We start from the raw sequence: 25328 nt of genomic DNA on the forward strand, positions 1-25328 counted from the left end.
ATGAGGGGGCTCCTTTGGCGTCCTCATTCGCCAGTGTTGATGGAGGGAGTGACTTACTGGGTCGTCCTTGTGAGGAGGCCACCCCCTCATCTCCACCTGCTGAGGAAAGGAGCCCTGCAAGACAGGTGAGGCCTGCATCCCCAGGGCCATTGTGGAGCTCAGAAGCACTCCTCACCCTCAACGAGAACGGCGCCCAGAAAAGAAACTTACCTACAATGCTCCTGGTGTGGCAGGAGAGGTACCTATCTTTGCACGCCGGACCCAATAAGTATTGGGACAAGAATCCATTCTTCACCAGGATGGGGAATGATTCTACTGGAGAGAGTGTAGTAGGCTTGCAGGGCTTCTCCTGGCTCTCTGGGCTTAGGAGGCCATGAATGTGATCTGTGGGGCAAAACCCACAATCAGAGACAAGCAGGGGAGGAGCCAGGAGGAGAGTTCATTCCCTTTCTACTCCAAAGGAGGGGGGCAGGAATGGACTTAATTGGGAACTGCAGTTGCAGCCCCCCTAATGTTCATTTTCAATCTGGGGGCGGAGCCGCAGAAGGGGATATAAGCAGCTGTGTGATGAGCACAGGGTGCAGTTGGTGAGGGATGAAGAAGGAAGAGGTCCTGGGGCCAAGAAGAGCTGGGAGAGCTGCCAGCAGGCATATTCGGCTGCTCAGAAGAGCCCAAACGATTCCACCATTGGATGGAAGTGGGGGGTGGTTCAGGAGTTGCTGCATGAAGGGTCTGTGAGGGACCGGGACCCTGGGAGCCACAGTGAGGCAGCTCGGCTCTGCAACCACGGCATGAGGCCGGGCATCGCTGTGCAGGCATCACTGCATGGAGGATCTGTGAGGGACCGGGACCCTGGGAGCCACAGCAAGACGGGCAGCTTGGGTCTCCAATCACAGTGTGAGACCAGGCATGGGAGCCAGTGCTACCATGGGGTGAGTAATTGTGGGGTGTAAGGCCCTGGTGAATGAGGGGTCGGGAAGTCTGGGACCCATTCCCTGCCATGGGTCCACAAGGCCCCTGGGAATGGAGTGGTTCCTGAGCGCGTTCAGAGCGGCACGGCCCTAGGGACGCACAAGGCAGTCCAGGCTTGCAACTTCCCTTAAGGAGGATTGAGCTACTGGGACACGTGAGCGAGTCATGCCGCTCCCTGAGGCCTGGACTGAGCCCTCCCTTGGAGAAACATTAGCCAGACCAGGCCTGGCTCCTTGGGACACGTGGGTCAGTGGGGCAGTAGGTCTCCCACCAGGGAATGACACTTGAGGAAGGTAGCCTCAATAAAGAGGCAGGAGGAAGAGATCCCCTAGAGGAGGGGAACCCCTAGAGAACTCGTGTCTCATATTTTGGAGTGTTTTTTGATTTCTTGATACATGCTGTACATTTTTGGAGTGTTTATTAACTGTTAACTGTACACCTTATATTTTAGAATGCCATTTATTGTTGTACTGACCTGTTCATATCATTTGGAACCATTATGCTTACCTGTTTGTATTTGGGTGTGTATGTGGTTATAGTTATATGTATTTCTAACCTGTAAATACTCACTTTAGTTTGCTACCTTTTTATATATACCTATATTAAATTTGTACCTGGTTAAGACATTGCTTTCTGTCCCACCTCTATTGAGACACGATAGGTGGGAGGGAACTGTGAGTGACTGCAGTTTCCACCCCAGCACGTGTGCTCTGCTGGCTTTCCCCTTCTATTGGTGTGCGGGTACACTCACTTTGGGGACAACCGGGTTACACAAGCGAAAGAAAATTAAGTTTCACAGACTGATTTGCTGCCTGTTTGAATTAGCTATTTTTATTTATTCTTACTGACAACAGCAATGGCAACTTTAGGTAAAAAATTAAACACCCTTCTCCCCATTAAGGATTCCAGTAAGTTCTTATTTGGGCTTTCTATTCTATTTTAAATGCACTCCTAGTTAGATTACTACCTACTGAATAGCAGCTTCAGTCAAATTGATGGGAAGTATTTGTTAGTTTCTTTCAAATGCTAACACAAACCAGTGCTTTAGATAAAGGCTTGTGAACTGCTCAGCTCAAGAAAATCAGGTTCAGGAAAATAACTCTTTAGCAGTAACTCTTCTTAGTCACTAAAGCTAACAAACAGAATGAATGCTCTTTAAATATCACTCTATATAATAAAGAATGTTTCACAAGAGTTAGCATGATGTTTGTTCCCCTACTCAGTAAATACTGGGTGCTGTGGTCTCTGCATTTTATTTTCATTTACAGGGCCATTTATTGCTTTACACACAAAAATAATTACATTTTATTTCACTTTGTGAAGACCATCGGTATTTGAAGAACAAATGTTTTTAGATAACATCATGGCTAGTTAAAACTGCTGTGTGTTCCTGGAAAGGATTAAAGGTTACAAGACAACACTGTTTCTTTATATAGCCCAGTTTCCCATATATAGCATAACACCCTATAAGAAACATATAGGACCTGCAGGTGTAGACACATTTAAATGAAGTACTACCGATGTTAAATCAAAACCATAACACTGGTAAAATAAAATAAGATATTAGAATTTTTCCTAAACTACCAACAAGGCTATTTTACCACATATTGAAATAATAAAAAAGAGCAAAGATGAGTGGTTATACAGACCAAGTCCTATAAACATGCTTAACTGTAGTGGTATGCATGCCCTTTTCAATTCAGTGGAACTGTTCATATGAATCATGTTCAGCATGTGCTTGAGTTTTCAGGGCCTAAGGACTCTGATATGGATTTGTTGCAACCTTGAGGGAGTCACTTAACTTCTCTATATCTTAGTTTTCCTATCTGTATGATAGCTAATAATGCCACTGGTGTTTTGGGAGGCTTCATTCATTAAGTGTGCCAGAAGGCACTAAATAGTGCAAAACTATATATAACTACTGTCTCACTTAGCATACGATGCTTATCAAAATCCCTTTTCTCTGTGCTGGAAATCTAACAAGTACAGGCTTTCTTGCAACTGCACTCTCTTTTTCTGCTGCCTCATTTCAACCAGGTAAAAAAGATGGTTTTGTCAAAGTGTCCTCCCTCCATCTAACAACTAAGAAGGTGAGGTATTGAAAAACAATTTTAATAACATTCACTAGGTGTTTATAGGGGCATATCCACAGGAGGTGTGGTAGCATGGTCATACCCTGATTTTAGACCACACTGTGAAAGCAGCTGGGAACTTTTTTTAAGTCCCAAAAGCAGGTAAGAATTCCCCTGACCTTGGCATCTCTTCCCTTTCCCTCCATGCTCAGTGGCAACTCCCTTCCCCTACCAGGACCCACTGCTGCTGCTGTACATGGCTGACCAAGGGACAGGGAGAGCTCCAGAGCTACTCCTGCCATGCTCCATCTGGGTGGTGTGGGAAGCCAGGCTCCACCAGAGACAGCAGCAATGGTGGCATCAGGCAAGTTCCCCCTCCATGCCCAGTCCCCTCAAGGTGTTCTCTGCCAGCCTGGAGCAGGCATACGGAGGGTGAACCTACCTGCCACTGCCACTGTCTTCGGTCCAGGCCAGCTCCCTGCATAGTCACTCCCAGCAATCCTGGCTGGAGCAAAGCAGGAGTGGTCAGGACAGCAGCAACAGTGGGAAGGTCTCCCCATGCCCAGAAGTATAAGTAAAGAGAGGGAAGGGGTGCTGAGAACAGGTAAGGGAAATATTCTAACATGATTCAGGGACTTAAAAAAAGTCTCCAGGCAGACCATGGCATAGTCTACCTGCCCCAATGGGAAAAGGCTGTGAGCTGGGGTGCAGGCACTCCTGTAGCCCTGGTTGTTGCTCCTGCAACCAGACTATGGGTGTTTATAAACTACACATTCAGTGTTGACTGCTAATCCCATCTCTGCCACTGATTCCTGTGACCCAAGATGAATTGCTTATTTGCCTGATGACCAGTTTTCTCACCTGTATTATGGGTAGCATAACACTTCAGTGGGTTGTAACTAGGCTTGGCAGAATTCAATTTTTATTTTGTAATAATTTCAATGGGTAATATTGATGTTTATTTGTAAACATTTATTTCATTTTTATTGATATACATTTTCAGGATTGCATGAAATTAGGAGTATGGGGGCAGACAATGTATTAATGGCAGCATAGTATTACTATAGTGCAGTTTTACTGCCCCACACAACAAACCTAACAACTACAGGGCTGCTGCCAGCTGAGCAGCAGATGCACCATCAGTCTGGGCTCCACTTGCCTGTAGCTCCTCCATCCACTTTGTCACTTCCTCTTCCTTTGGTCCTTGTCCCCTGGGCTATCTGGGAGTTGCAGTCCAAATTAAAATCAGCACAGTTCTGTAGGACTGCTTCCCCCATTCTACCACACTCCATCAGCCATCATTTTTCTTATGTCCCCTTTCTATAAATTTTAATTAACAATGGAAACATTTTTTCACTGATTTGAATGTGAGGTTAAATCAACATTTATCATTTACTGATAAAAATCCTGCCAAGCCTAGTTATAATATTTAAGGTTTTAAAGTGCTTTACTATGCCCAGATTAATGTTGATTGAGATTCATTTAGAATTTGTTTCTGATAGCACCTTTCGATTTACTGAAAAAAAATCAGGCAAGAATAACATTTTAGCTTTGGTCTAACATTTACTTTGTGAAGTGAAATTGACTCAGAGAGAGAGTTCTTAATGATAATGTCACCCTACTGTACAGTCTGTACCAGGAATATTACTGAAATGTGCAACTGCAACATAGAGGACATAGCATAAATTCTTCCCTTATCCTCTTATTAATTTCATTCATGCTTCTTGCGTAGATACAGAAATATCATGTAGAAGTAGTATAACATGGTCAGGAATCATACAATGTATTCATATTTCATTGACACTACTTCTAATCACAGCTAAGCACTTGCACTCTAAAGAGGTACAAAGTTAGACTATATCTTTGACATTCACAGATTCCTTTCTGCCTTTTCTTTCTGCTCATTTTATCTAGCCTAAGGAGGTTGGGCTGCTTATCTCCATAATGCATTTTCATCTTCTACCACTGTAGGCTAAGCGTCTCTTAGTTAGACTATAACTGAATACATGCTATTTTTTATCAGGCACTAATTTGAATCTGGTCAGTGACTATCAAACTCTTTTCTTTGGAGTCACTGAAGTCATTTAAGCTAATCTCATATAGTAAAAGAGCTAAGAATCCAATTTTCACATATATTATACTTCTTAAACAAGAATATAACATTTATATAAATACTATATGTAGAGTAGCGCACACACACACTCATAATACCATATGCTGCAGTGTCAAGTACTATACTGAAAATTACGGGGTTTTTTTTACTTTATAACCAAGACAAGTTAGCAATTCTGCTGAAATCCCTACCAGTAGTCAAGACCCCAAAATTTTCTAAGCTAAATCTGTAGTACAAAACAGAGAACATAGTAAGCATGAGATCTTGAGAACCACAAGACCATGAGAGTCAAGGCCTTGACTTTCATTTGCAATAAAGCCTCTGCTAATATAAACGAGTCTCCAAGTGGAATAAATGACATTTGCAAGTACTTTAAGGCGCTGTTACACTGCTGGAGTGATATAAAGGGACTTCAGTGTAAATGAGAATTGGGCATTATAGGCCTGCAACTGCAAGCCTTCCTTGGGTAGACTGCACACAGCCTCTTATACAACAAACAGCAAGTTTCTATACTATATTTAAGGGAATTAGAGATTTAAGAGAATAGAGATATCAGAGGGCAGGAAGGCTGGGTTGCAATGGAGGTTAAGCAGCCCATTGCTCAAAAATTTACAAACTCATTATTCCAGGAAAGAAGGTCTTTCTTTTCATCCTTGCCAGCTGACCACTAATACTGGCCATGATACCATGAGCGACCAAGTCACTATTGACTTTTAAGAGTATTTTAAAACTCAAATGTTAAAATAAGTTACCCCAAAACACATAAATTAACTATGAAAGTTATATCAGCTGAGTACATAGCAAACATGCCCAAGAATCCACTGGCTGGAGCTCTATCCAGACAAAACTTGAGGTCATGGAGGTTGGCTAGGTGAAGCAACCTAAAGATATGGTGAGAATAGTATTTATCCCCCTAACTGAAAGGGGTGTTCACTGCCTGTTAGGTGTGCAGCCCCATACATCTAGTTAGATTGCTAGCAACTACCCAAGATAAAGTAGCTCAGCTTTTATCATTTATGTACAGCCAGGAGGCCATTCCTTTTGGATACTGACTTTTGCAACTCTCATGTCAAGACACTGAAAGATGCTACAATGTGCTTTGCATAGAGCTATACCTAAAAATTAAGGCTGTGCAAAATTTCGCCGGCTGTTTTGTTTCAACGGTGCTTTGACTTGTTTTGAGCTTGAAACAGCAAAATCGAAATGAAACGAAGGGCTTTGAAACAGCCTCAAAATGAAATGAGGGCAGTTGAAACATTTCGACTTTCGAAGTTGAAGCTGGGCTTGCCTGCTGGGAAACAGAAAGTAAGGAGAGGGAGGGAGAAGAATTGTTCTGATATTGACTGTTTGGCTGCCTGAGATGCTGCTTGTGCTACTGTGCTGCTTACTAAGTTATTACCTGTTGTCATTTAAAGTGGTGGACCAAACTGAGGCTATAGAGGAGGAGGAGACCTCATTGGGGCACACCACCGTGTTGTGCAGAGGCCCCAGCACCAGTGAGGGTTCCCCTTAACACACACACAGTTACATATGTTATGAATTTTGCTTGTCAGCAGCTTGAGGTGCAGTTTCTCAGAAACCCCTATACCTATCTCCTTGACAGTTGGCAGGCTTCATGGCCTCATAAGGGGCTACCATTCCTGCAAGTTTCATCTGAATCAGGCAAGAAATGACAAAGTTATAGGCAGTTTCATGCTTCCCCATTATAGCCTATGGGCAAAACGTTGAAACAGCGTCAAAACAGCAAAACAGTTTCGACAAAATGAAACAGAACCATGATTTTGAAACAAAATAAAACTTGAAATGAAACACTGTTCCGTTGAAACAGAAGTCGAAATGAAATGGTGCTGTTTCGCACAGCCCTACTAAAAACCACAGGGGAACTGCAGCTGGTAGACAATGTAGCAGCCCACTTGTTAAATAGAGCTGTTACCACCAACGAGACACTCATTGGCTCTCCCTCAAAAAATGCCCTTCTTACTGTGCCATGGCACTACAGTTGAGATCAGCAGACATCCAAGAGCTGAAGTATCACTAATATAAAAAGGAAGAGATAGCAGAGAATTTTCTGTGAAGGCCTCACTACTTTAATCTCACCCCAGCTTTGGCCCAACATAACTTGAGCTTTGAAGCTGCCTCATGTAGAGGCTGTAGGTTCTTCTGAACTGGACTGCTGCACCCAGGGTACTGTCTTTCCTGTGCTTTACATTCGTCAAGGATGCATAAACCATATACATAAATGACTTTTTCAGCATTTTTAAAAAATCTATATATATTTATAAATTAGATTTACCATAATTAATAGCTTACTATCTAATTACTTGGCTTTATTTTGTGATTTTATGTATCTAATATCTGCTTTTACTTATTATGTAAGAAAATAATTTGAATTCCTTGCAATTTTGATTAAAGAAACTATAAAAATTATAAATCAAAATTTTTTTTTGAGAAAGATGTGATTTTAGCTAACTATCATTTGCATTCTATCAGGTCTTTCACTAATATGAACCATACTTCTAAGAATAATATTTTCAATTTCCCTGTTAACTTGCATCTAAAGATCTCAAAGCTGTCCTCAAACATGAAGTTTCAAAACACTATGTCAAGAAGTGTTATCAAATCACTAGGATAAATTGAGGTATATGGTGATTAACCAAATAGGCCAAAATAATACTAGGTAAATGGCTGAGTGATTTCCAGCTCCTGGTTTGCACTACCAGGGCATATCCCCCTCCTATTCAATTTAATTTATAATGTGACTACTTAGTACTTGCTGTTGCATTTGCTCCATACATAAAGCTCACTTTGAAGTCAATGAGGGCTCTACATATGGAGTGACTGTAGCGGTAAGCTTTTATTTGCTATGTAAGGTAAGATGGTAATTATAAGGATCATGCCACAGTATTTTTGATGCATTTACCCTAGTGTCTAGTTGTTCTCACTGATTTAAAATCTACTGCAGAATTATAGGTGACAGGATTTAAGTTCAGCTCTGGGTTATGCCACTTGTTTCTGGCATTTTAATGGGCATTGGGCAATTAATGTTAGAAGTTGCTTGGAAGTAAGTACAGTGAATCAGGAAACCCCACAGCTAATTTTTTCCCTTTGAGACTCCACAATAAACTGCTGCTGAATCCTGCTTCCTGTCCCTTTTGTCATCCCATCCCCAGTGTCTCTGAGGTTGCAGTCTATACGCAGTCAGTACAGCTCTTCAAGACTGTTCCCCCCAGGGACTCCTGGGAGTTGTATTCCAAATCCAGTCACTAGGGTTGCTTCCCCTGCTGTTGCACATTCACATTACAGTGCATTTCATTTAATTTACACAGCATATTACACAAGGAACATGCTGTTTCTGCTCATCTCTGATGCACCCTATGCTGATGGAGTTCCTGTGGTGGATTGACCATTAGACAGTTTGTGGAACATGTTAGAAAAAGCACTGGTGTAAAGAGTCTGATATTCCTTGGCATGAATTTTCCCTGGCACTCAGTGGTCCTCACTGGTACCAGCTACACAGAAGGGTAGAATCGGGTCATATTTACAACACTCTAAATAGCATAACAGCATTGTTTTGAGCCACTACTTTAGCTACAGTTGTACTGGGGTTTTTTACCAGGGCAATTTCTCTTTAGTGCTTTGCCAGTTGAACGCTGCCCTGCTATGGTATATCTACTGCAAATACACTAAAATATAAATTAAAATGTTCAATGTAATATAAAAGAGATGGAAAAGGTGTCTTCTCTGATTCAAAGAATAAGATTAAGAACCCAAAGTCAAATCTTCAGCCAGTATAAATTGGAGGTACAATGGCCAGGGAGGGTAAACTGTCAATGAAACAATGTACTGTTTGCAAGAAAGACTTACTACATACAGCTGATTAGAAAATGAAATTTCCATTTCATACAAAATGGTAAGATTTCTTATTTTTATTCTGAATTGGAACAAAACCCTATAATTGGGAAATTCACTACAGAAGAGAAATTCTAGAAATATCAATTCAGAATTATTGAAGTGTTTTATTTTGATAATTTTGAAATATTATAATGGGATATAATTTATATTATATAATATTAAAATAATATAATGTAAAAGTAAACATGAAATAAAACAATATGAGAAATTAAGGAAGCATTTTACCTAAGTAAAAATAAAAACTGACAATCAAAATGTTTCCATGAAATACTCGGACTTCAATTAAACTATGTTTTCTGATGGAAAACTGTTCGGTCAAAAAAATTTCCTCTAGTTCTTATAAAATTGACAATTGTGTACAACAGTACTTTAGACAGAAAGAACAGGTGGTGTCTATAGAAAAGATTTTATCTTTAAAGTGCTCAGCATACATTAACTCAGGGTTGTCCAACTGGAAGCCTACAGGCTTCATACAGCCCTCAATGGGTTAAAACCTAGCCTGCATGCTCTGGCCTAGGCACCACTTCTTCCACCACTGCTGCTGCCGCTGCCAAGGTTTCCAGAATGTCTCACCTCCTCCAAATTCTTTCCTGATCCTGCCCCTGGGGTGGGGCAGGATAGTTGGTTGGGGAGCCTTCAATCTGTGCAGGGGTAGGAGTTTGAGCAGACCACATAGTGGGCAGGAGGCTGGGGGCAGCCCTCCATTCACTGTCCCAAAGTTGATCATCTATGTATTAACTAATCAGTCCTCATACCATTGCTGTGCATAAACAATAATACTCATTAATTAACAATGAGGAAAAACTGTAAGTGCACATCTGCCTTTAAGCACAGATGCAGCCCACATGACTTTACATGCTTAACATTAAAGATACGCTTAGTACCTTCCTCAGTACCTTAGGGGACATGGAGAGGCTATGGCCTGTTCTAGAAAGCCTTTGATTCAACAGGAGTTCCACAGGGTCATGACTGGAAGGATAAGAACTAGTGGAAGTGATTCCCTCAAGATCACACAAACCCTGATACAGTTCCCACTGAAGTCAACAGCAAAACTCCTAGGGAGTTCAGGGTTGAAGGATCAAATGTAAAACAAGTCATTGGCAGCGACTGATACAGTAGTAAGTGACCTACCTTTTCTGCCCTTGATTCCAAATTTTCTTTTACAGATAAGGCTCAAAAAGATGACTACATAAAAGAGAATTTGCAAACATAGGCATTTACCCTTCAAAGACAACAGTGGCCTTCTTGCCTTAAAACAAAATATGGAGCCTTGTGAAAAAGGAAAGGGACCCAATTCTGAGGCCTGTGAGTTAAGGAGTCTGGCTATTAATTCTTACTCAGGTCTCAAGGGTTCCTAAGGTTAATGCTTACCAACTGTATTTCTGAACATCTTTTTATTTTATGTTTTATTCCCCCACATAAACTGGAGCTATTCAGTTTTGGTAGGAAATAATATTTTAAGGAAAATAATCTATTTTTTATCTATACTTAGTGGGACAAATACCGGGTGCTATTTTTAACATTTTGCTCCAGAATCAGTGCTATCTACTTCTCATGCTGTTCAATTATGAGCTCTCACAAATCAAGTCAAAAGAATCAAGGCTGAGTTAACTAATAGGAAAAAAGTTATGTTGGTTCAGAGACTCACTGACCTTTGCAGCTTGTTGTATGGTGAAGGAGCAGTGAAGGTGGACCTTGTTAAAACAAAGTACAAAATCAGAGCACAACAGCACCACCATCATACAAAACACTGAAATGAATATATGCATAAAATCTAATACAGACTCAGAGATTAGATTTCCACAAGACACACATTATATTAGCTACAGTAAATATGAACTTGATTATGTAGAGACATTTGGAAACTTAATCACACTCATTATAAAGAGTACACCCACAAAATATTAATGATGCTTAAGCTGCCAGTATGTTGCATATATCACTTGAACATCCAACTGGTCTCTGCCGTTCTACAGACTCATATACAAGTTTTAGAATGATTAATTTTTCATTTAAAATGTGATCCTTTGAATTGTTGACTGCCTTTTGTGAGCTGATCTTCCCCAATGCCTTTTGATCTCAAGACACTCAGGATTATTATCTTTTAATAAAACTTCCTTTTAAAATAATCAATATAAACATTATCTAAACATTTCACTATTTAAACTTCTGTATATATTACACAATGAGATCCATAGTTAATATTAAAAACAATAATATTTTCTAGGCAACACATCTGCTGTTACACCATAAAGTTAATTTATATTTTTAATTAAATTAGTTAAATTAAATTAGTAAACAATGAAATGTTAGGATAAATTACTGTGCTTTCATATAACATTTATTAAGCAGGTAAGAAGTTAGGTTTGAAGAGAAGAAGGCTCACCTCCCCAAAACTATTCAGAATAAAGGAAACAAAAAATATCCTCTCAAGTTTTGCTGATTAGGAAATAGTCCGCTATGAATTAACACACTTAAGTAATTAATATCTATTATTTAAAGCCACATACTCTTTCAGGGCTTGATCTTCAAATGCATGAAGCCAGATTCTGTTGAATAGCACTTTATTTCAAGTACTGAAATCAGCAGACTTCTCCTGGAGAAAGGTACACTTAAGACAAGCAAAGCTATCACAGTGTTGCCCTTAGTATCAATTGCTGTGCTTACCATGGGTAACTATTATGCCTTGTTTTAAGTGTTAGCAAGATTGGGACCTTAAATATGATTTTGATAGAAGGCTGTAACCATAAGGGAGCTCTCTTCTTATGGTTTTTCCAAATAGTCTACATTAGTGGCAGATTTAGACCCTACTTTTGTTACTAAGCATCTGTTTATTATCTATTACCTTATGCCCTCGGATGTGAGGAACAACCTTACATACAAAAAAACCCACTGAGTGGTATGCCATACAATTGGGAACCTAAATAAAATGTAATCAAACACCCATCTCCCAAGCTCAGTTAAGCTACATTTAATTTAGTTTACTGATGTTCCACATCTGCAACCCAGTAAAGTTCACAATCGTTACTTTGCACAGCTGTGGTTTAAAGTCTCTCTTTGCACACAATACACTGGCAGCAAAGCAAAAACAATCAATTTTTATATGCTTTTAACATATGGACCAGACAGAAGTAGGAAAGCCTCTTGTGTTCTAAGAAGAAAATATATAGCTTCCATAATTTGACCCAAATTCTTGCAAAATATACATTCCGATTCATCTTTAAGGAGAGAGATTATAATTACAATAGCTTTATTTTTTATTAATTTGATTCAAAGTGTCTGCAGTTACCTTTTGGCAGGGAAAATATATAACACAAAAGTCTCGTTATAAATAGATTTTACTGTGGGATAAATTAGTAATTATAAAATGTATTGGAGTCTTTTGCTTTATTGTGATCTGTGGAATTATAAGAAAAAAGTCCTTTCAGCCTAAATGGAAACATATTTCATTTCAGTGAATAAATAAGATGTACACCAAGCCAAGAGCCCAGTTCTGCCAACACTTATCACTAGCCAGAATGCTTGCACTTCATAGGACTACAGAGTAATAAACACAACAGGTGAAATCCTTGCTCTAACGAAATCACTGGCAAAATGCCACTGGACTTCAGACAGGCCAGAATTTCACTCTATGGCTGGCAGCAAGCATTTGCAGAATTGGAACCCAAAAGAATCTATTTCTTCTCTCTTTTTGTGTTCATTCTTTAAGTAGTGTCAAAGAAATAGATGAACTAATAATAAGACACTCAGTATGTTTCACTGGAGACTTGTCAAGTTAAAATGATACCTGCATTTTTTTCAAAGGTGGCTATGCAACATAATAGCATATGTTTGAAAATTCTGCATCATGTGATTGGAAACAGACATCAGCTCTTGAGTTTTTAAAGTGACCTCAAAAGAAAGGGAAGAAACAGTGTTTGTACTTTTGTTTATGGATTTTTAGGACACGTAAAGGATGCAAAAAAATATTTCCAGTTTTCTTTTTAACATATCAGTTTGTCTCCCCTTTGCTGGTGAAGGACTGTAGAAATGGTTGGGACATAGAAGACTGGAGTAGCACAAAAAGTGACTGAAACTGTTGAGGGGGGAAAGGGATATTTAGGTAGTCTACTTGAAATTCATTTATTTTTGTAACCATTTTTCCTCAAACTATAGAGAAAAAGGTTTCTTTATGAAAGATTTAAACTTTACATCTCTTGAACTGAAGGCTGAGAAAACTTTTAATCTGGTTCTCTGGTTGAGCAGAGGAAAAATACAGAGGATAAGCCATTTTCTTGATTGGAGAAATCCAGCCCCTATGGACTTCAGTAGAACCAGAATTTTATCCAATAATTCCAATGAAAAGAAAATCAAGCAGAAAAAACCCTTTTATATAAACAAACCCTTTTACTCTGCTAAAAAGCAACTTTTCTTCCCCTTCCCAGGTCACCATCTGAGATTTCTAATGCTTAATGGAGATGTGAGATGAAAAAGCAGAAGCTATGGAGACTCATGGACAGCAGAGCAGCAGCAGCAGCCTAGCCTGGGTTCCAGAGGGGAAAAAAGAGTTTCTTTTGGAATACCATCATGATTTAGGAAGTTCAGTCCTAGAGTTAAGAATTAGGACCCTATAACATGCACACTTTGCCCTCAACCCAAAGAGTTGGGCCACCTATAAACACTGAACACAACAGAGAAACATAGAAGTATGCAGGCATGGACTAAAGAGAAAATGCCAGAAAATGAATACACTCTTCTCTTGGGCTACATAAGACAGGGATCACAAGATGCTATGGAAAAACAATCTCCAGTTTACCGTGCTCTTTTTTTTTTCTTATTTGAAAAATTTCAAGGAAGATGTTGATATGTTCTTTTCATGAAAAAGGATGAAGTAAAGAAATATTTGCAAGATCTCTCCTGTATTAGTGAAATCCACACCAGAACCCAAAATGGCAGCCAAGTGCCTAGAATGGTCTTTTTTTTCCTTTAGTGGAGGCAAGATTGGCTTAGAGCCTTTAACAATTCATTGAAGACTGCACTGAGGGCAGCATACACGGCTTTTTTCATCACAGTAACAATCCTCTTTTATAATAACTGGACTCAGAACGTCAGACTCTTGCCTTGTTCGTTATTAGAACTCTCTCTCCTAGCTGGACTCTGGCATTAACTTCTGAAAGTCAACAAAAGCAGCTAGCTCAGTGCTTCTTACCCATTAACTATTCCTTACTGCTGCACATAACCTATACATCTAAATCCATCCCAAACGCAGGGAATTCCCTTCATAAGAATACTTGTTCAGGGCATCCCCATTTCAAATGTGGTGGCAATACTGAAGAAAATATCCACAATACATCATTTTTCTAACTGATTTTAGAATTGGTTCAACTCACCTGGTTTAACAACCAAGTTCCTAGCCATTTTTGTTGCAGCTTGTTCAATTGTTCTCTATGAAATTCAGTGATACAGTATGTTAGGGAAGACTTTGAGCTAATGGTTTAATCTCTGTCCCTAGCCCAGGAGAGTATTAAGGACTCTGAATCACGAGAAAAGGCAGGTTTCTATCAGCAGTCCAGGGTTAGCACCTAAGAAATATTGAGAGGAGTGAAGTTTAACATGCAAGTCCTCAGTTTTTCCTAGTTAGTTTGGCTAGTTTAGGTAGTTCTCTGTTAACTGTGGTGACCATTGTGAATCCCATTTTGAGGCACTTAACTGCACAGTGTAAGAATGCTAAGAGCATAAAAAGAGCTATAGGGTTTGTCTGTGAGTCAGGGATTTAAAAGCTAGGCCTATGGGTTTGTGGATCAAGCCTTAATGACTTGTCCAGAGCCTCACAAGAAGTCTATGGAAGAGCAGGAACCTGAAGGCAGGTCTCCCACGTCCTAAACCAGTGACATAGCCCCTTGCTTGATGAGTGGAGATTTGCACAGGGTGTCTCAAACAAGTCCAGATCATGGTGAACACTGCTGTAATTCCACAGCAGTTAAAACATAACACAGTACAGATGGCACCTATGCAAGCTTGGTACATAAATTCACAAGCTGTTGACAGTCCCATGCCAGTACAAGTGCTACATATATTATTTCCAGTATTGATCACATATAGAAAAGTGAGCCTTTAAAAGCTAGTCAGGGCACACTCCACCCTTCTTGGAGAAACTATGGTCTTATGAAGCAAAGAATTAAAAAAGAAAAAAACAAAAACTTACTTCAAGTGATGTACCATTTTGACATTTCCTAGTTCCTGTTTGTTGAAAGTACTAATATGACTCCCAGTGCTTTAGTATAAGAATGACTCACAGTCTAGACAGGATATTTTTACCCTAACAACACTTCTGAGAGACAGGGAGTTTCTCTTACCCCACTTTTACAGGTATTCTTTTTAAGACATGGATGCAAAGAGAGGCTTAAGTAAAATGTAGGTATCTACATCCAAAAGTGTGATTCTTAAAACCATACCAAATTCTGTTGACTCCTGAAAACCAAAGGCACCTACATGTGCACCATTGTTTCCTAGTCATCTAAAATTCAGCTTGTGTGTGTTTATAGAAGTAACTCAGTCTTGTCAGTGCTGAGCAGGTCAGTGCTTATCTCAAGCCACTTTGGGATCCAGAATGTAGGCATTCCTCCACCTAGTATCCTCTGAATGTTCCAAGACAGTAGGTACACAACTACAAAACACAGAGGAATAGAGGTTTCGTTACCCTCTTCCTCTATAAAACAGTGTCATGGCTAGAGCACACATTCAGGGTATGGAAGACCTATGTTCAAGTACTTTCTCTGCTTCCTCAAGCCTACACCCATCACAAGAATGCTCTAACAGCCAGGCTACTACTCCAAGGAATAGCACACATTACCCTTCCTGGTGAAACTAATGTGAAGAAAAAAATCAAGATTCATTGAGACAGAGAAAAGGAAAGAGAGTGCAAACATGACCCTGTAGCCTAGTGCTTGGCCCCAGAACCAAGGACTGTTAACTTGTTTTACCCACTGACTGTTTAATGTAAAATACATAAACCGTTCTTGGAACAGGAATTGTAACCCAGGAGTAACCATGTAGCTCCAGCTCTCTCTTTCTCTGGCCCAATTAATTTTTAATTCTTCTTTGTAAAATGGAACCGGCTTATCAGGAAGGAGTGCAAGTGTCTTCACCTCAACAGAGTCTATAGTCTGCTGATTAGCACTCCTAACAGGTAAAAATGAGTTCAAACGCTCTCAGGAAAAAGAGAGAATTTAACTTTCCTACATTTGCATTGACTGTTCTAATCACCAGCTTATTGCATAGAAGGTTGCTAACATTTCCTTTTTGCTTTGCTTTGTAAGAAAGGAGTGGCTCCATTTCATTTTGGAAAAAGATGGCTTACATGTCTAACTCCAGGGCTAGGGACAGACATTTAAAAAGCCTGAATTGATTCAGTCTTTGCAGGTTAGTCGAACCTGGCTTTAGTTAAATCATCTTAAATCAGTTTTGTAACCAGAAAGATATCCCAGAAATGTAGGCACATGCCTGCAGTGGCTCAGGCTAGAAGCCGGGGGGCACTAGAGCAGCCCTCCCTTCCCTTGCACAGAGCTGAGCCCCAACAGGATTCTATGCTTACGGAGGATTTCTATGCCCTCTCCACCACCTAAGCAGGCCAGCATGGAGTGTTTATCACCCCTGACTCAATGTTTATCAGCTCATTAAGAAAACAACAGAGGGACATTACCATCTACCTGTTGATTCTGCCTGTGTTTTGTGTGCCATAGCTTGGAGGTAGCCAGCATGTGGTCTGCTAGCTAAAGCTGAGAGGTGTCTGTGAGGGATGGGGGAAAGCCTGCTTAGCAGAGAGTGGGGAGGGGAAAGTGGGGAGCAGAAGCCAGCAGATGCCTGCAGAGACTGCCAGAGCTGCAGCCAGGGAGCAGAAGAGCCAGCCGTGCTGTGGACAAAGAGCCCTGCCCAGCCCAGAGAGCATGCTGGGATGCTGGGGGAGTCTGATTTAACTTAAACCAGCAAGAGGTCTGGGACAGACATTGCATAAACCGGTTTGAGCCAAATCAGTTAAGTCTGATACTACATTCAACCAGGTTTATAGATTCATAGATTCATAGATTCATAGATGTTAGGGTCGGAAGGGACCTCAATAGATCATCGAGTCCGACCCCCTGCATAGGCACGAAAGAGTGCTGGGTCTAGATGACCCCAGCTAGATGCTCATCTAACCTCCTCTTGAAGACCCCCAGGGTAGGGGAGAGCACCACCTCCCTTGGGAGCCCGTTCCAGACCCTGGCCACTCGAACTGTGAAGAAGTTCTTCCTAATGTCCAATCTAAATCTGCTCTCTGCTAGCTTGTGGCCATTGTTTCTTGTAACCCCAGGGGGCGCCTTGGTGAATAAATACTCACCAATTCCCTTCTGTGCCCCCGTGATGAACTTATAGGCAGCCACAAGGTCGCCTCTCAACCTTCTCTTGCGGAGGCTGCAAAGATCCAGTTTCTCTAGTCTCTCCTCGTAGGGCTTGGTCTGCAGGCCCTTAACCATACGAGTGGCCCTTCTCTGCACCCTCTCCAGGTTATCCGCATCCCTCTTGAATTGCGGCGCCCAGAATTGCACGCAGTACTCCAACTGCGGTCTGAGCAGCGCCCGATAGAGGGGAAGTATCACCTCCTTGGACCTATTTGTCATGCATCTGCTGATGCATGATAAAGTGCCATTGGCTTTTTTGATGGCTTCGTCACACTGCCGACTCATGTTCATCTTGGAGTCCACTAGGACTCCAAGATCCCTTTCCACTTCCGTGCCACCCAGCAGGTTATTCCCTAGGCTGTAGGTGTGCTGGACATTCTTCCTCCCTAGGTGCAGCACTTTGCATTTCTCCTTGTTGAACTGCATTCTGTTGTTTTCTGCCCACTTGTCCAACCTGTCCAGATCTGCTTGCAGCTGTTCCCTGCCCTCCAGTGTGTCCACTTCTCCCCATAGCTTTGTGTCATCTGCAAACTTGGACAGAGTACATTTCACTCCCTCATCCAAGTCACTGATGAAGACATTAAAGAGTATCGGTCCAAGGACCGAGCCCTGCGGGACCCCACTGCCCACACCCTTCCAGGTCAAAACCGACCCATCCACCACGACTCTCTGGGTGCGACCCTCCAGCCAATTCGCCACCCACCGGACTGTGTAGTCAACCAAGCCACAGCCTCTTAACTTGTTCACCAGTGTGGGGTGGGATACCGTATCGAAGGCCTTCCTGAAGTCTAAGTATACGACATCCACCCCTCCTCCTGTGTCCAGGTGTTTCGTAACCTGGTCATAAAAAGAAACTAGATTGGTCAGTCACGATCTGCCTGCCACGAACCTGTGCTGATTTCCCCTCAGCATAATTTGTCCTGCCGGGCTCTCACAAATGTGAGCCTTGATAATTTTTTCAAAGACTTTGCCAAGGATGGAGGTGAGACTGACAGGTCTATAGTTGCCCAGGTCCTCCTTCCTCCCCTTTTTGAAAATGGGGACCACGTTGGCCCTTTTCCAGTCCTCCAGGACTTGGCCCGTGTGCCACGAGCTTTCAAATATTCCCACCAGTGACTCTGCAATGATGTCGGCCAGTGCCTTCAGCACCCTCGGATGGAGCTCATCCGGGCCTGCTGACTTAAAGGCATCCAGTTCTTCCAAATGACTCTGCACCATTTCAGGGTCTACGCATGGAAGTCTGGCGCCTTGCTGCTGCCTCTCTACAACCCCAGTGAGAGACTTGTCGTGCCCCTCGCTTAGGAACACTGAGGCAAAGAACTCATTGAGGAGTTCAGCCTTGTCCCCCCTGTCCATCACCAATTGTTTCTGCCCATTTAGCAGGGGTCCTATTCCTCCCTGGGCCTTCCTTTTACTCCCTATATATCTAAAAAACAATTTCTTGTTGTCTTTTACTTGGGTTGCCATCCTCAGCTCCATGGTAGCTTTGGCCCATCTAACTGCCTCCCTACAAGCACAAGCAGAGGAGGTATATTCATCTTTACTCAAACTGGTTTCAGCCATTCTCAAACTGGCTTATGTGCACTGAACATCTGTTCTGTTACAGATTTAAACCAGTTTCTTATCACTTAAACATAAACTGGTTTAATGCCTGTCCCTATCCCAGGAGAGTATTAAGGACTCTGAATCACAAGAAAAGGCAGGTTTCTATCAGCAGTCCAGGGTTAGTACCTGAGAAATATTGAGAGGAGTGAAGCTTAACATGTAAGTCCTCAGTTTTTCCTAGTCAGTTTGGCTAGTTTATGTAGCTCCCTGTTAAATGTGGTGACCATTATGAATCCCATTTTGAGGCACTTAACTGCATAGTGTAAGAATGCTAAGAGCATAAAATGAGCTATAGGTTTTGTCTGTGAGTCAGGGATTTAAAAGCTAGGCCTATGGGTTTGTGGATCAAGCCTTAATGACTTGTCCAGAGCCTCACAAGAAGTCTATGGAACAGCAGGAACCTGAAGGCGGGTCTCCCACATCCTAAGCCAGTGACATAGCCCCTGAGCTATCCCCCTTTCTACTACCTCCTGTTAAGAAGCAGAAGGTGAAAAGATTACTCCAACATACCTTTCTCTTGGACCAGACATGTATATGGTAGTTATCCTACCTTAGACAGCATATGCAAGCTCCCAGTATCAAAGTGCTCTGAGGGGAAGGCAACTAAAGCTTGAAACTAGAGACCAAAATAATTGTGTTTGTCTCCAACAGGAACATGCAGATTCAGCAAAAATGGGGCATCTTGTTTCTTGGAAACACACTCTATTTCTTTCTTTTATGTGGGGCATATTTCTATATTCACTTCAAACACAAAATTCTCATCAGCAAGAACTTTGCATATGGAACAAATGTAGAATATGGATGCAATTTGGAAAATTAGTAGGTTAATATTTAGGTTCACTATCCAGAATATACCCATTCTGCTTGAAGGTTAAAGATCTCTAGAAAGTACAAACAGATTTTTCAAGGTGCTGAATGTGCCTCAGCTCCCTTGAAATAAAAACACACAATGAGCTCAGGACCAGAACAAACTTAGTCCCAGAACACTGAGTTTCAGTTCTGATATCTTATATTTTAGGGTCTGTGTATGCTTTTAGCCTTAATCTACTACTAAAAATGGGTATTTAATGTCCTGCTGTTCATTTTTGACATTTAAAATTATACAGCTTGCTACAATGACATAGAAACATCTGTTAAGTATATCATCAAATATAACAACTGATCAGTATATTTGATGAATTACAGAAATTAACTTGATCTTAAATTAGTAAAATAATTTTGTCTTTTTAATGCTCTTGTTCAGCTTTTGACACTGGGAAACTATATGACAAGACATTTATAGTCATGTTGTAATGTCTACCTGTTATTAAACTTATGCTGTGCCTAGCTTTTTCCCAGATGTCTGTTGTGCCCAAAAGCTTGTCTAAGATCTCTCCGTAAGTATATAATTGTCCAATAAAAGATACTACCAAATATGTCTTGTTTCTCTCTTAAAACATTTAAGGAAATTTCCCTAAAATGCAGAGGATTTTGTCAGAGGGTGAAGGAAGCACACATCTGATTCCTTATCTCTCTTCTGAGGGATATTTAACAAATCCATTTTGCAGTAATCATCAAGCTCATGTTATTAGTTTCAAACTCATTCTTACCTCTGGGATAGCACCACCTAGTGGATATTATACATATGAAAGAGGACTGTTTAGTCACATGCATGCACACATTGAAAATGCCAAAGCCAGTGGTAAACGGATGTGTGAATATGCTGCTGTTCATCTCCAAACACAGCACTTGTGAAGCTGGCAGAAGGCTCATTTAGAGTCAAGTTTGCTGGATACATATTCTTTTAAAACATAAGGTCCATTTAATTTATTAGCTTTTGATATAAATCAGTTAATAATCTACAATAAACAAACACAGTTTGGTAAAGTATTTGAATCCTAAATGCAGGCCTGGAGTGAGCAGAAATACTTCTTTTGGGTTTTTTTTTTGAGGGGTGAAGCATCTGTCGGGTGGGGGAGGAAGAGTGTTAAGAGAGGAGTAAAATTGTGGTGGAATATTTACATAGTTTCTGCTGTTTTGTTTACAAAAGCTTCTTTGTAGAAAGTTAAGAGGAGAATGGCATTCAATTCCTTCACTAAGCAGGGATGAAGCAGTATTACCAGCCCTACCTTCTACTTTCAGCCAGACCTTTCATTTATCCTTTAGGCTGCCAAAACCAAACCTGGCAACAATCTGATTTTAGAGCACAGAGGCCCCTACACAGGATGTGAGTGCCAATTATCTGAGACAGCTGGACAAAATAGAGCAAAATCACAAAGAGTTTAAAAAACAAAGTCACACAATGGCTTCATGACACAGTCTTGTGACATTATGATCAGGAGTACATGCTAAACCAATCTTAACAGGATGTGCTGTATTGATTAGGCAGGAAATACTGTCACTGGTAATCCAGGGAGGGGCAAGAGTTCTGTAATGGAAGGCAGAAATCACCTGACCCATTTAGAAAGGAAACCAATAAAAGATTTTAAGATTGAAAAAAACAGTGAAAGCAGCTGGAATGACTAGCATATGTACTGCAACAATGATTAGTATCTTCTGGCTCGCACACAGGAATACAGTTTTTAATTTACTGTTTCTCTGGCAAACACTCAGTTCACTGCTGCTGATGTTGAAAATATTGTCAAATGCCAGAGAGTTTGTGTGAAAGGACCAGTGTACAGGAGCTTATCGGGTATGATTACCTTGCCGATCATCAAGCTAAAAATTGATAATAACTGGAACTGACAACTGGAACAAAGAATCTAATTTGGCATTTAAGGATACAAACATGAACAGCACAGAATAACTAATTCAAATGAAAAAAAAATCACTGGCAAGGAGTTTCCCAGAAGCAGTTCTAGTCATTTTACTATATATGAAATTATTTTGCCTTGTCTGATCCTATTGCAGGATGTATGGAATATAGCCTTCACCAACCCACCAAACAAAAATCACAACTAGTAAAGCTCAGAGGGTTCTCATCCCTAGCTAGATACTCCTACCCGAGCTTATACTAGAGTCTCTACCCAGCTTGTGCCAGCTGTAATTGCTAAATGCAAAACAGCCAAAAGGACAGGCAGATTCATCCTTGATTATATATTTTCTGAGATACAGTTCTGATTTCTAGGTATAGATTGTACAACACAAGGCAAGGTCAATATCATTGAAATAGTCTTTCAACTATAGAAGAACAATATAATCAGTACAGCAGGAAACTATTCTCTGTAGAGTACAAACACCTATTTTGCTATCAGTTGCATCTGTGCAAACTCATTGACATCAAAGCAAATTTTAAATTCACAGCATATATATTTCAATCCATGGTATTTATATTAGTTTGTAATGACTTGGTGCTGCAAGGTATGCACTAGTTTTGACATTTTGTATCAACATGATACAGATTATTTTTTGCTCTGATTGGCTGCATCTACACATGCCATTAATAAGCAGCAATAAACTAGGTTTATTGCTCCTGGGAAGCTCTTGGGCACGTGGTTTATGTGTGTGCCTGGCCTGCAGCACAATGAGCCAGATCTCAGCATCCCCAGCTGGCAGGGGGCCCTGAGGGTCAGCCTCCCAACCTGGGGCTGCTCTGACCAGGTTCAATGGTCTGTTGAGGTGCTTGCTGGGGCACAAAGGTGCTTCAGTGCAGGACTAGCTGGCAGGGACCCCTGTCAACAAAGCACCCCTACACTCGAGCCAGCTGCATCTACATGTGCAGTGCTGTGAGCATCTAAACGTGCGGTGTTGTGAAGTAAAAAACTCTGCAGCAAGGTAGTGCTTGTAAATACTAGTACTACCCTGGAGTTTATTAGTTTTGTGTGCCCTAATAGGGGTGCACGTGCAGATGCTGAGACATTAACTGCACAGTTAATTAGCCAACTACACAGTAAACATCTCATGTAGACGTACCCACTGGTTAATATGGGACAAGACAGTTAACCAGCAAGCATGCTACTTTTTTTTAAACTTTGTAATCAGTGATGTCCTTACAACACAGTGTTTCAATCTGTAATAATCCTTTAGCCACACATGAATTTCCAAAAGTCTATGTTTGCTTAAAAGAAATGCATATCAGATCTGAAGTCTTCAAATATTTGTAAATATACAATCTACCACCTAATTTCTTTTAATTTAATACTTTTCATTCTTAATGTAATATAAGCATTTTTTTTAAAAAAGGTAGGACTGCCAGACTCTTTTTAGCTGTGCATGGGTGTTCCATTGGGTTGGGGGGGAAGAGGTTATGTGGCAGAAGCGTCCTATACTCATTCTTTTAGCAAATAACAGATATCTCTGAAGAAACCGAACATCTTACTAGTATAATTTAGCAAGAAGACAGGCATCTTCAAGGAAGCTGGTGTCACCATTTTTCAATTCAGCTAAAATAATTAATTCCATCAGTTTTGTGTGCTTTTTCCAACACAAATTAGTAAAATGCTCTTTTAACTAATTGTGCACAAGCAATTCTAAAAAGATAGGACATTACTTGCAAAAAAATCCCCCTCTTTAAGTAAATTAGATATCTAGGAATTATATACAGCATAGGAGTAGGAACAAAATTTCCATAATTCTCATCTTGACTCTGATAACAAACTCTGGCCTTAGCAATCATTTAACCTCTGCTTTTCTAAAAGGGTGATAATAAAGATACTTACCTCAGAGAGAAACTGTGAGTATTGTTAGTTGATGGCTATAAATTGCCTCAGAGATAGTAAATGCTTAGTACTGTACTTTGCATCTTGAGTTAACTTTCTACATCCCAGATGGAAAAGAATATCACTGTTCTGTACAGAGGTGACTATAACTTCTGTAGCAGGAATAGGAAGATGATGGGCCTTCTGGTGAAGAAGCCCTAAAAGTAGCAAAACTATGCAGAGAAATACCTGTTTTGGTCAATGGACTAGAGAACAGCTGCTGAAGAAGTTTGTTCTCTGACGTTCTTAACACCACCACTATATCAGCTGGAAGTGTGTCCCGGTTCTTCTCAAGGAAACCACAGGCATCATATAATACCTAACATTGGAGACAGAATAAAAAAACAGCTCTGATAGCTATCCCAAACCTTGCCATTTATCTTAAATATGTCATTGGCAAGTTGACCGAGTAGGCTAATTATTAGTTCAAATGTGACAAGCACGTGAATTACCTGCAGAGGTCTTAACCTGGTTAGGCTGCATCCTCAAAATGTGAACTGGCTTTAAACAGAATCTGCATTCATAAAATCTCATTTACATACCGAGTTGGTTTAAATAGCTTAATGCTATATAATACTGCATCACATCAAATTCTGATTTACATGGTATAATGTAACATTCTGCAGCTCCAGATAAGCAGTATAACTTGATAGGTAACACAAGAAATTAGAAAATGGTTTTCAGATGGCATAGCTAATATCTACTTGTTGTATACAGCAAAAAAAGCTTCTCATTGTTACTATTGGATACAGTGGGAACAAAAATTATTACTTTAGAGTTCCCCTCTTCAATTTGCACTGACATAGGGAACAGTACTTGATATTTTAACCCTTAAAGCTTTGACAAACAAAACTGTTCTTTGAATTATTGTAATCATATTTATTAGCCATTGATAGCTCCATGTATAAACATAGAAAAGGACTTCATTTTTTTTTTAAGCTAGTTTTAAACACTCCATTGAATTAGGTTCCTTCCTGGTTTGAAACCATTGAAGTTCATGGAGTCACACCAGAACTGAATGCAGCCTTGCTGTGGAGGATAAAAAGCAGCAGTGTTTTTATGCCTTAGTATTTGGGTGGTAGAGAATCTACTGAAGCTGTGTGAAATTTTACAGTTGTTCTCAACAAACCAGAAAACTGGACCAAGTGGAATGGAAGATTTCTTGAAGAACCTGAGCCTTACCCAGAGCCAGAGCTGAGATTTTAGTGGAAACCATGCAAAATTTTGCCCTTTTATTTCAGTTTTCCTTATAATGGAGGACATCAAATCACAGACAAAGCTCAGGCTACATGAAACCAAGTTGAACCAAATCTACCAAATAAAATTACATATTAACTTCTGGGAACAAAAATGCTGAATTCTGCAGCACTTCAGAACTTATTTATGCAGATGGAGAATTGTTCCAATTAGTCCTTTAGCTTTTGCATGAGTTTAAATATAAACAAACTTTTGGAGAGAAGTTTACACTATGTTTTATCTGTTTAATTCCCTTTCCTACATCTACACATATTCAAAATAGTTATTGTTATGCTAACAGTCAGACATATTACAGCTGTATGGG

At 40.4% G+C, this 25328-nt stretch overlaps 1 protein-coding gene across 1 annotated transcript in view; it reads right to left on the bottom strand.

The window, feature by feature from the left end:
* MYO3B (myosin IIIB) overlaps positions 1–25328 on the bottom strand; it is a 367182-nt gene that overhangs the window by 181837 nt on the left and 160017 nt on the right. Inside the window, exons 23-25 of the mRNA XM_059726270.1 lie at positions 23957–24086; positions 10722–10763; positions 10201–10254 (exon numbers count right to left, since the gene is read on the bottom strand). Of these exons, the coding sequence (XP_059582253.1) occupies positions 10201–10254; positions 10722–10763; positions 23957–24086 (226 nt within the window). The remainder of the gene's footprint in view (positions 1–10200; positions 10255–10721; positions 10764–23956; positions 24087–25328) is intronic.

Source organism: Alligator mississippiensis, chromosome 4 (genome assembly GCF_030867095.1).
Source record: "Alligator mississippiensis isolate rAllMis1 chromosome 4, rAllMis1, whole genome shotgun sequence".
NCBI classification, from domain to species: Eukaryota; Metazoa; Chordata; order Crocodylia; family Alligatoridae; genus Alligator; species Alligator mississippiensis.